This window comes from Ceratosolen solmsi, unplaced genomic scaffold, assembly GCF_000503995.2.
Source record: "Ceratosolen solmsi marchali unplaced genomic scaffold, CerSol_1.0 scaffold11, whole genome shotgun sequence".
NCBI classification, from domain to species: Eukaryota; Metazoa; Arthropoda; class Insecta; order Hymenoptera; family Agaonidae; genus Ceratosolen; species Ceratosolen solmsi.
The window spans coordinates 5,725,681-5,737,568 of record NW_011948416.1 but is presented as its reverse complement, the minus strand read 5'-3'; the positions used below and the strand labels follow the sequence as shown (position 1 = coordinate 5,737,568).

At 30.5% G+C, this 11,888-nt stretch overlaps 1 protein-coding gene across 3 annotated transcripts; it reads right to left on the bottom strand.

Annotated features, from left to right (window-relative positions):
• Positions 1-861: 861 nt before the first annotated feature.
• LOC105359238 (uncharacterized) lies at positions 862-9,750 on the bottom strand. 3 transcript variants are annotated; one of them, XM_011495771.1, is made up of 4 exons: positions 9,376-9,750; positions 6,742-7,021; positions 3,152-3,276; positions 862-1,206 (listed from the first exon to the last, which is right to left on the bottom strand). In XM_011495771.1, the coding sequence occupies exons 2-4, from the start codon at positions 6,742-6,744 to the stop codon at positions 1,014-1,016; spliced, it is 321 nt and encodes a 106-aa protein (XP_011494073.1). In that variant the 5' UTR covers positions 6,745-7,021; positions 9,376-9,750; the 3' UTR covers positions 862-1,013. The 3 variants fall into 3 exon arrangements, with proteins under 3 accessions (XP_011494073.1, XP_011494074.1, XP_011494072.1); XM_011495772.1 differs by lacking the exons at positions 6,742-7,021; positions 9,376-9,750 and adding an exon at positions 4,378-4,956; XM_011495770.1 differs by lacking the exons at positions 3,152-3,276; positions 9,376-9,750 and having other exon boundaries at positions 6,742-7,067.
• Positions 9,751-11,888: the final 2,138 nt, after the last annotated feature.

Genomic DNA, 11,888 nt, shown 5'->3' with positions numbered 1-11,888 from the left:
ATTAACATGGTAACTTCAATATTGTTTCTTAATTTATATAAAGGAAAAACATTTTTTTTTTAAGTTAGAATTTTATCACAAAGATAAATCTAGTATTGAAAAACAAAGGCGTCCAATCTTATAAACATTGACATTTAACACCTCTCAGCCGAGTTACGTAAAATTTTTTTATAAGCCATCGGTAAAATTGAGAATTATAAAAAGAGTTTTATAATTATTTTTTTTTACAGGCAAACTCACATCGAAAGATAAATAAATTGTAACATTTAAAAATATTTTTTAAAAGGTATATCATATAAAGCTGAAATATATTAACAAATATTATAATTCTCGTAAATTAAATAAAAGCTTTGTTTTTGTAATCACTACGTAATGTATTGTTTGCTATTATTATTGTTATTATTATCAAGTTATTTGGCGAATTAAAATAAGTTGTATATATTTTGGTTAAAATTAAATGGTCTCCAGATATGTTATTAAACTATTCGTATAAATCAGTGCAATTAATTTTTCTTTTAGAAAAGCAACGACGTACATTTAATGCTCTGCCGTTATTTTTTAATTATATTTTTATTGATTTACTTATCTAGTACGCTTAAATGCAAAGCTTTAAACATTTGGGAGTTTATGATCTTACGAAGAAGTTATTTTTATAATTTATACGAGGATAAAGTAATAGTCTTCATATTAACATAAAAATATCAGGATCCGTTGTTCTTTTTTTTATTTTATTTTTTAAATTACTTATATCGTTCTTCGTCCACTGAGCCAATACTCGACTCGGCCAATTAACTTACAGATAAATACAAATAAAGAATCGCTTATTACGTTATTATTTTCTCACAAGCATCAAATGAAATATGGAATATAATTTATTGTTACATGAAACTCATAAGAATTCTAAAACAAAATATAATTTTTATATGACCGAATAACCGTCGGACGCTCCCAACCGAATACTAATGATTAATTCATAAGTTTCCGCTTTTTGTTCTTCGTATTTGTACAATTGTTCAAAACTTGGATCGAGTTTCATGATGCGGTCCAGCATACTTATTGCTTCGAATTCCATAGTCGTCAATAAAATTGTCAGATCCGCTGTACATGGAAAATCCTCGACGTGAAAGTTCTTCACCCGGTACTATCGTTGGATTCGTATAGCAGAATTCAGCCATCATATTTGCCTGCCTTCCTAATTGATTTGAGCTGAAAAACAATATACATCGCATTAAGTAATGGGCGTTTAATTGATAATTACAATTTATCACATAAACAACGATCGCTTTCTTTTTTTTTTTTTTTTTCATTTAATTTTAACTTTCCTTTGTATAGGGACAGAGACTTTATTTCGAGATATTTTATGATTTATTGAAATTTCTAATGATGGAATTATTCATACGATTTACAAGTAAGTTTTATTAATTATTAACTCTTTTAACACGGATATTATTGAAACTTTAATTTAATATTAGTCCAATTTTCACTCAATGAGCCCATCAGCCTTGAACGATAAAGAAAAACTGACATTTTAAGACTTTTAGAATAAAAAACAAAAATTTATTTGTCAATTACATGCTAATTGCTGATTTACATTATGTTATTATGATAGTAAATGATAGCATGATGTTTCAAAAACTTAAGAATTCAAAATATATAAGTAATTAATTCTCCTCTACAGCTATATTATAGATAATTAATTTCAAACGAGAGCTTTCAATGAAATATGCTTTGAAATAATGATTTATAAAGTTTTAACAATTAGTTAAATAGATTTTATTGTTCTTTTTACGAAGCTTCAAAAACTTCAAATAAGCCATACACGTCAAAAGATACGTAAATTGCAATTCATTTCGTTTTAAATACTCTCTATATATATATTTAAATTTTATTAATTGTTGCACACTACTTTAATACTTCAAAATTTATCTTGATATTAATGTAGTAGATTTGTTATGATAGATTTAAGTATCTCGAGTGCAATATTCATATTTTGTTTAATAAAAATACTTGCCCGTATACATACGACATATATTTTTCAAAGACTTATCCAGGCCAATTTGATGACCTCGAAAAAATCATTATGCATCAAAATTTCTAGTTCACCAAATTGCAAGGTAAGTAAACAAAAGTGCCCTTATGAAGTGTCTCATTTAAAATAATCACATTTCCTCTGATTAAATAGTTCATTCCGATTGTCCGAAAAACAAAATGAACTATGGAAAATTAAACATTAGGAAAATATAAAACAGGCTTCGTTATTACGTTATTTCGTTATACGGAGTAAAGTTCGATTAATAAAAAAAAAAAAACAAAAAAAAAAAAAATAATAATATAATTATAAAATCAGCAAATATCTATATAATGTGTATGGAGTGAATAGCTCTGGACATTTGCTAATGTTGGAGCCTCGACCAAATCAATGAAGTAATATTACAATTAACATTACAGAATATACAAATGAACATTGATTTGTATATAAATGAATTTAGCAACTCGCGATACGTCATTATAAAAATTATTATTTAGAAATCGTTCCATTTTGCTGCCCAACTCAATACCACGAAGTTTATCAAGGCTATAAGTACGAAGATCTTCGAGCGGAAGGCACAAAAAAACAAATAAAAAAACAACTACGAAAGTAAATATGAAATCGTATCAACTCGATATAATCAAAGAATTAATGTTAATTATGATATTAAGCGTCGTGGATTATTCACGCAATTACTCGATCGTTATCATCATGGCGCATAAATGGCTTTATCAGGAAAGGCGCGAGGGTCAATAGTAGATGAAAAACTTGTCGCGCGCAGGTAAGTGTTCTGAAATAATATAAATCCCGAGCTCGGCAGATGCAGTTAAGATACGTTATCAACGATTTCGTCAAGAAGCAAGCGAGAGAGAGAGAGAGAGAGAGAGAGAGAGAGAGATTATGAGTCAGCGCCTCACGATTCGATCGACTCTTATCACGCGGCCCTGGAATTCAAGTGCGAAGCCCGCGTACGAGCGCGCCGCACTATTAAAAAAGAAAACTCGCGCATTAGAAAACTCCGAGCTCCGACATCGTCTCGCGCGATTCGCCCATCTCTCTCTCTCTCTCTCTCTCTCTCTCTCTGATTGATTGGCCGGGCTCCCTTGGGCTGGGCGCACTCACTCGTCCGTTGTAAGGCGATTCACTTTGACGAAGAGGATGATGATGAGGATTAGCAGAAGAATCATGCAGATGGCCGTCACGCCGCAAGAGACGTAAAAATACAGTTCCAGCTCCTCGTGGCTCACCTGCAATCGCAAACGTACATTTATTACACCACGGCACCTTCTATGCCTTCATAGTATTGGTTTGTTATGCACTTGTGTGCTTGTGCGTGCCTCGGTGTCGGTGTAACATCGTTCGCGTATGTACGAAAGCATTCGTGAAGAAAGCTCGAAGCGCACTAAATCAAGTTTCAAGGTACTTGTCTATCTATCTATAGAATTTCCCGATATGCGAGGTAGCTTGGTAATTTATTGAAAGAAAGAAATTTATGTCCTAATAATCATTATAATAAATCTCGAATATTTAAAAATGATTTATCAATCGATTAAAAAGTAAAAAAAAAAAAAAAAATACATTGACCTTAATGTAACACTGATTGTAATCACAAATGTAATTCATAATAAAAGTGTCAGTATTATTTATATAACAATAAAAATTCTTCTCGGAAATTATAAGAATGTTAAAAAAAAAAAACAAACAAAAAAAAGAAAAAAAAAGATAAAGTATTTATCTCGCAACAGTACAATATATCGACAAATTTAATCCTTATTTCGATGTAGAGGATCAATATTGCTATTTGTTAAGACAAGATATCAATGATATCTTGCCAAAGCTTCACTAATCGTATGTATTTCAATCGACCGATACATCATTTCCGTAAAAAAAAAAAAAAGGAATGGGAACTTTTTTTTTAATATATTTTTTGTCGGAAACATCGATCCCTTGCGAACATTAATTCGAATACAAACATAAAGGCATGAAAATAATTGTTATTATTGTGATTATTAAAATAATGGCCAATTATGAAGTATATTTTCGATTACTCGTACGTGTGAAACGATTTTTTCTTCAGATAACGCAGTAGGAAATTTATAAAAATATTCGTTAAGCGAAAGGAAAAAGATAAAAGCAATAAAGTGATAAATCAAGTGATAAAGATTTAAAAGTAAAATAATCCATTTTCATTATGTTAGTCTTAATTGTGAGTCTTAATTTTCTTAAGCATTGAATTTATTTATTCGCCTTTCCATATACACACATGCATACATCCATTTGCCTTGTAATTATATAAAAATGTAAGCAGTTGGGGGCACTCCTAATTGCTAAATAAATTGTGCATATACCTAAATATAGCAATTGACCGTGGAAAAAAACAAGAGTCTTAAAAGGCGTTTCAATGATACATGCAAGTCGTAGCGAAAAATTGCACCGTCGAATGTACCATAATTAAGCCACGAGTCGTCATAATTGACAGCTTGCGAAATAGCCTTTTCATCACTCGTCTATCCTATTATAAAAAATACACAATACAAAAGTGAACTTAAGCGTGCTGTAAAGCACTATGTTGAAAATTGCACTCTCGTCCCTTTGTTTTTCCCGAAACCTCAAGGTTCCAAAGTCCGTTTTTGTCATACGCGGGAGATCACCTCGCACCTAAATAACGTTTATTTATAAAAATTATTACTGCTACCATGAGTTTTTCTCGTTCCATTAAAGGAGCCCGATAAACAGAAGCACATGTACTACTACAATAATATACGACAATGTGATGACTCTTCCGAGACTTATACTTTGTCGTAAGATTATTTATTCTTGCCGCTCGTAATTACGCAATAGTATACAAATTTATCGCAATGTCATCTAAATTATGAAAATCGCTGTACACACAAAAGTGTACACATAATACTAGATGTCAAGTAAACCTAATAATGGAAATGTGGAAAAAATAGACATTATTATTATCACAATTTTCTTACACTGACTATTATTTATGATATAACTGCTGATTATTTATAATTGATTTATAGCTCCCGAAAAGAAACGTTAGCTCGGCAAATTACTATAAATTACTCTGTGAGCTACTCGTTATAACCTTCTTGTTTAATTACGCATTACTCACATGTGTTACGCACTATAATGCCCATCTAATTTTCATATAAAATGTACATACAGAAAATCAAAAAAAAAAGCAAAAAAAAAAAAAGCACATAGCCCAATACATGTACGTGCGTCATTCTCTATTAATCCCTTACATCCAATAAGAATTCGAACGATATACCATCGATAATATCGAAGATACAACCCCCGCGTATAGTATCGATGTCCGATCGGAAGTCATGGGACATCCCTGAGAAACGTATCGTTTACCCCAAGAAAATATGTTGAAAGATCGTCTCGTTGCCAAGTTGGATTTATATAAGAAAGTGATTGCGGTTTTTGGCGATGCGTTGCGGTTGCGCGAGACGTCGCGGATTCGATGTGGCCGCGAATAATTGCATTACAGCCACTTCGGATTCAATATCATGGAAAGCGTTTTTATAACACGAAGTGTCCCATTAAGTGCAGAGATTCTTGCGCAAACGCTTCCAAGCAATAATTATGCTGATGCACAATGACTAAGAAAAATACAAAAGTCATTTAGTATTTACGTGTAGTTAGAGTAAACAATTTTTGTAATTGTGGCTCGTCGAGAGTTGGGACGTTTTTCTATTTAGTAATTAGTTTATATTGTTAATTTACATTTGTTTACAAATGTAATCATCATCAAAGTACATTAAGCTTAATAATTCTCTACCTAAATGCGTTAATTATCTCCTCATTTATATTTCAATTATATTCGCTTGTTAACTCTGCGCGTGTAAATTGACATTCGCGAATGATTCAAATCTGTCAATGTCATTGATTTGAGTGAAATTTAATATTGGCTATGTTCAAAATAAAAAAAAATAAAAATAATAATAATAATAATAATAATTCATTATAACGGTATTAGGTCGAAAGAAATCGCTTTCATACAGAATTATTTATCCAGGTGAAAGATTATGTTCATTGAACAATTGGAAATAATGTGGTGATCGATACGTATAAGTTAACCTTGATGTAATCATATGATCCTATTATCAGCTTACAAGACATGGCAAATTCTTTCTAATAATAGACTCGTTATTCTTGGATACTTCCTTACTAAGAAAAGTCCTATTAAATCCATCCGAGTATTGTAAAGATAAAAACGATCGCCTCTGCATTGCATTCTTCCATTCATTCTCAAAACTATTTACACTCGCTGCGAATCCGAATGTGCCTACGTTAATATTATATGCCTTGGCGTACTTTAAACAAGAATGTCAGCTGGACAAGGCGGCGGTAGCCTGAATCAGCGATAAATCAATAATACAATAATAACAATATCGAGATTATCGATGCGTCGTTTCCACGGCTAAGGTTGTGCGCGTCGTCAATCGGTATCCTTTCGCTAACGCATCCGCGACTAGTGGAACGCTCATGTTTTTATCATCTGTCAACTTTCAAAAAACAGCGAAGCTAACGAAGAATGGCGCGCGAAATGTAAATAATGGATAGCGGCGACTCGTTAGCGAGGCTTTCACTCTTCATAGCTGATCCGGTGTCGCCGGCGCCGTCTTATCCGTTACGCGGGGGCGGAAACGTGAAATCGCGCTCGAGCGCATGAGAAACGACCTCATACTCACCATCGCGAAACGATATTTGTGTCGTCGGGATGTGCCGGTGGAGAGATAGGGACAGAGGGGCTGCGAAATTGCCCCTCCCCTCGAGCTTTCCAGTCCTCTTTAAGCAACGCTGTCGTTCTCCCGCATTCATGCGCTTTCATCGCCTTGTTATTACATGGCTTGTGCGTGTGGGTCGGACGTTATCCTCGCCATAGCCATCGTCGTCTTGGTGTGGCTTGCTCGTCCTCGGCCCATATCGTCCTCCGGATTCCCGGCGAGTTTCATCTGCCCGATCTCTCGTCTGCTCCCCAATGTAAACAGAATGACAAAGAGAAGCAGATCTTAATGCGATGATTACGAGGAAAAGAGATATTGTTGATGAATAATCATCGCAGTTTTATGACTCTACTAGTCCTTTGTTTCTTCTTTCTTATTTTTTTAACATATCAGTATCTAATGCTTTTTTTTTTTTTTTTTTTTTTTTTGAATGACAGCTTTAGAACTTCTTTCACAGCGTGGAATTTTTAACGGTTATTTACACGCAATGACTTTATCTCTCGACATAAAATGAATTATCATAGTGTAGAATGATAATAAAATATTTTAAGATTTAGATAAAGGCTTGTACCATTAAAATTGAAAGTTAAAAAGTACTACGTAAGTTGATAGGAAAACTATTCAACACATTTTATATGTACATATCGCCATCGCAATCGTTATTACGTTAATTTTATCATTATCATTATTGTAAACAAATAACATTTAAAATTTTGTTAATGCAAGTCTTGTACTAGAAATTTATTATCAACAACGGTATAAAATTGTAAGTGAAACATCTGTGTTATTAATATTCAGTTGAAATACAAAACCTAATGCCATATTATTAAAATTGTTTAGATTATGCAGTTAAGTCGCTATTAAAATAGAAAAAAGTGTAAACACTACGCTTTGTCAAATATGTGAATTTATCAATCTTTTTTACGATTGTATGAAGTAGTACGTAAAACTTTAGTTAAATAATGTGTCAATTTTTTTAAATATTTAGATTTACGGCAATTGTTAAGCAAATCACTTATATTGATTGTGCGTTGTTTTATTATCATTATAAGAGTGTAAAAGAATTTTTTGGTTTTATTAAAATTAAATAGGCGTCTCTAATTGAACGAACATCTTTTGAATATTAGCCATATAATTGCTCGAATTTATAATATTTAGCTCCTACAATAAAAGTATAAATCATATAAACTTTTTGTATAAAATAGTCTGAAAAGAAGTAATATCAGGGAAAATTATAAATTTCGTCTAAAATAAATTTTCATTCCGATAAGAATATTAATTTTACGAATTAGTAATGCCTTGGTAAAATCACGCTTCAACTTATTACAGTCAACAATAACGATTTTATATGATAGAGTTTATTTTACATTTGTTTAAGTACATTTTAATGATTAGAAAATTGGCGAAAGAAATAATTATTTACTTATGGATAATACGATTTTAAATGGTATAATTACGTGACATCGGTCGAAAAATATAATTATGTCATTAAAAAATACTTAGGCTTTTAGTTTTCATATCGAAGAATATACTTGCGTATTTCACGCTAGAAAAGTAATGAAGAAAAAACTAAAGAAATAAATAAAATGTAAAAAAATGAATTGAAGATTTAAAGTGTAAAAATATTTTTTATATGTATATAAAGAAATCTATAAATTTACTATAATTATTACATAACTGAAGAAAAAAATTTAATCTACAACGAATAATAATTATTTCAATTATCACTTAATATTATTACAACTATTATTTATATTTGTAAAAAAATTTTTTTTATAAAACATTAGATTCATAAGATAAAATTTTTGTTATTAATTTTTTTTTTTTTTTTTTTTTTTTTTTTTTTTTTTTATTTATTGCCTTAAACATTTCACAAAATATAATTTAATTTCCCATACATATGAATTACATCAATAGATATACACGTTACATAAAGTGTATAATTAAATTCCCATCAAGCATTTGCCTAATTAATTCATTTATCAATTAGTTATCAATTTATCAACTATAGAAAGTAATTGTACAAAATTGATTTTCGAAAGCCAAGTAAGAAGCTGTTTTGTTGGAAATCTTTATTTTAAAATTAAATAAACTCGACAATATTAACTTTAATTAATTGTTATCGGAGTACAAACTTAAGAAGCACGTAATAAGGATAACGAGACTTTGGTGGAAAAAACCTGTACGAATGTACTGCAAAGATGAAAAATAAAAATAATGAGCCGTAATATACGATGACTACTTTTTAATCCAAATGCATTATTAAATAGTTCGTTAAACGTACGTTTCAATTAAATCTTTCACTAAACATGTATTTCGATTGAATATTTTTTAAAGTATTTATGCGTCATGATGATGATGATGTGTGCGCGCGCGCGCGCGTATATTTACGTATTCATCGATGTTTTGTTGAATAATGCCTGCGTATAAGTAACGCCAAGATCGGATTCACATGAAAAATGAAGATTCCATTACTCGTTGCAAATCGTAAAAGATCTAAGAGTGAATTAAATAAAATAATAATGTAAAGTGTGCGCGAAATGAAAATGAGAGAGAAATTTTGATCGAGAGAATAAGTAATGGGAAATCACATTATACCAAATATCATTCGCTCTTCTATGGACGCTTCACTATACGAGTAATTGAAGTGAAATCTCGTGCCAAGTAGTGAAACAAGCGACACTTATTCCATGCTCAGCAAAACACCATAAAAAAGAGACTCAGAGCCCGGAAACACCCGATTGGCTGCCTCCATGAACCATTAAAGCTAACGCAAGCGCACCAAGGTACGCAGCCGAAAAGCGGGAGTCGAAGTTTAATTTCAAAATCGAAAGTTAATCGATCGTGCCTACGTACGCTACCGCGCACAACACAAGCACACGGCCGCACCAAACGTTCAAGTAGCACTAAGAACGAACTTAAGCGCAAAGTGTTGCCAGCTTAGCAAAGGCCAACTGCCGGCAGCACACAACGACAGTGGCACCGATTAGCTTCTCCTTGTTATACCTGTATACATATATATATATATATATATATATATATATATATATATCACTATCTCACTCCCACTCCCACTCCATATCCCACCCCTGCCATTCCTCGCACACTCGCTCGCTCGAATTCTCAAACTACTCAGCTGCTTCATTACCTATCAGCATTTATGTGCGTTTCTCTTCGACTTTGAACCGATGCTTCATAGAGCCATTGTTGAGACTGGAGAGGTGCATCGAAGATAATTCGGGCAGGCGTTTTCGATAATCAAGCCCGCGTTTCCATTCGTCTCAACTTTAAACCCGCATCTACGCGATCGTCATTCGACATTCGAATCGATACGTCCGCACGCTACACGACAATTTTCGTCCTTATTTCGTCCGATATTAACGAAGGTCAAAATCCATACCTTCGTCCATTAGTGTAAGCGCGCACGTAAATTAGTCAGGTGAATTTTATTCATAATATGTATGGCATTGCAACATTAAATGAACCAATACAAATAATTATGAGAAAACAAATTTATGTATATGACGAAGTTAATTTCAAATGAGAATTTATTTAGTTATCTCGTTAAAACATTGAGCAAACTCAATATACTCATCGCATACTGATGTATAACATTGATTATTAATTTCTTACCAACTTTGGTATATTATATTATTATCCTGCTGACGATGTTCATTTATAACAAAAAAAAATTGTCAGTTGTATAATCATCTTATAAATGAGATTATTAACAAATAAGCAGGATACGTAGTTATGTTGCACAAGCCACTGATATTTCATAACTAAGACAATAATGGATAATTAATTGGGCTAATTGGACTAGTACAGATTTTAACAAACTTGAAGAAATAAAAGAATTTCATCACTTTCTCTTATATACATAAATTTATTATACTTCAACTTTAAGTCTTTTTGATTATATTAAATTTATTGTATTAATTTGTGGATATTTTTTCGTTTTTTTTTTTGTTTTTTGTTTTTTTCTTTCTACAATACATAATAATGTTTTAACTACAAAAATGTTCTCTCTCTCTCTCTCTCTCTCTAAAGAAATTCTTTCTACTCATTTGTTAAATATTCTTATTTAAATATTTTTCATCTCAATTTGTAATATATAAATTTTACATTCACGTGTATATAAAAAAATTAACCATGATTTATTACTATTTATTGAAACTATTACCCTTTATCGATACTTTTATTCATAATTTGTACAAATAATTTCTAGAAAATATCTGAATAAATAATTTATTTAAAGTTTTCATTACGTAAAACTATTTTAACTATTTATACATTGAATTATTCAATAAATTATTTATCTTCGATAAGCTATGATAAAATAGATAATTGTAATGTTATTATTTTAGACGCACATTATACTTTTCTTAATAATTTTATGTAAAAAAAAAAAATTACTAAAGTATATTTTACTTTTGTAAGCAATTTATATATTTTTTATATACACGATTAATATTTAGAGCGACAACTTTCTAAATTAAAAAATTATTGACAATATCTTTGATAATATTCACATTAATATTTTAAAATAATATTTTCAAAAGTGATTTTAAACTTAATTAAATGCCGATGCTATAAAAATTATTGTTCTTTATCCAAGAAATACGACTTTCCTTTTTTTTATTTTACGTGACTGTTCAATATAATATAATTGAAATTCTAAAAATTAAGGACTGTTTTCATACACTTTCATTTATAGAATAATATAACATAAGCAATAAGAATTTTAAATTAGAATGTTGAATTTTAAATAATATTTATTAGCTTCTGCAGATTTTATTATATTAAAAAAAAAAAAAGAGAGAGAGGGAAAACAAATGTATCAATAACAAAATATCATAAATATTATGAAAATTAAGAATAATTATAATTCTTAAGATTTTATTCGATTTTTACATTTGTTCTTCGGTATGAATATTTAAATTCCAATTATACGAGATCATTTTTGCACACGTGAGTTACATAATTTTTTGAGTAAATATATTAATATTAATATTTTTTAAGTATGCATTACCATCTATCATTATCTATTATAAATTATGAAATATATGAAATATTTGTGAAATGAAATGAGGAAAGCATATAATGAATCA

Bases quoted from the DNA above. Each gene is read 5' to 3' on its own strand.
- LOC105359238 (XM_011495770.1), bottom strand. From the start codon at position 6,881: ATGAAAGCGCATGAATGCGGGAGAACGACAGCGTTGCTTAAAGAGGAC. The intron at 1,207-6,741 runs GTGAGTATGAGG...ATTGTTTTTCAG, and splicing joins ACAAATATCGTTTCGCGATG to CTCAAATCAATTAGGAAGGC.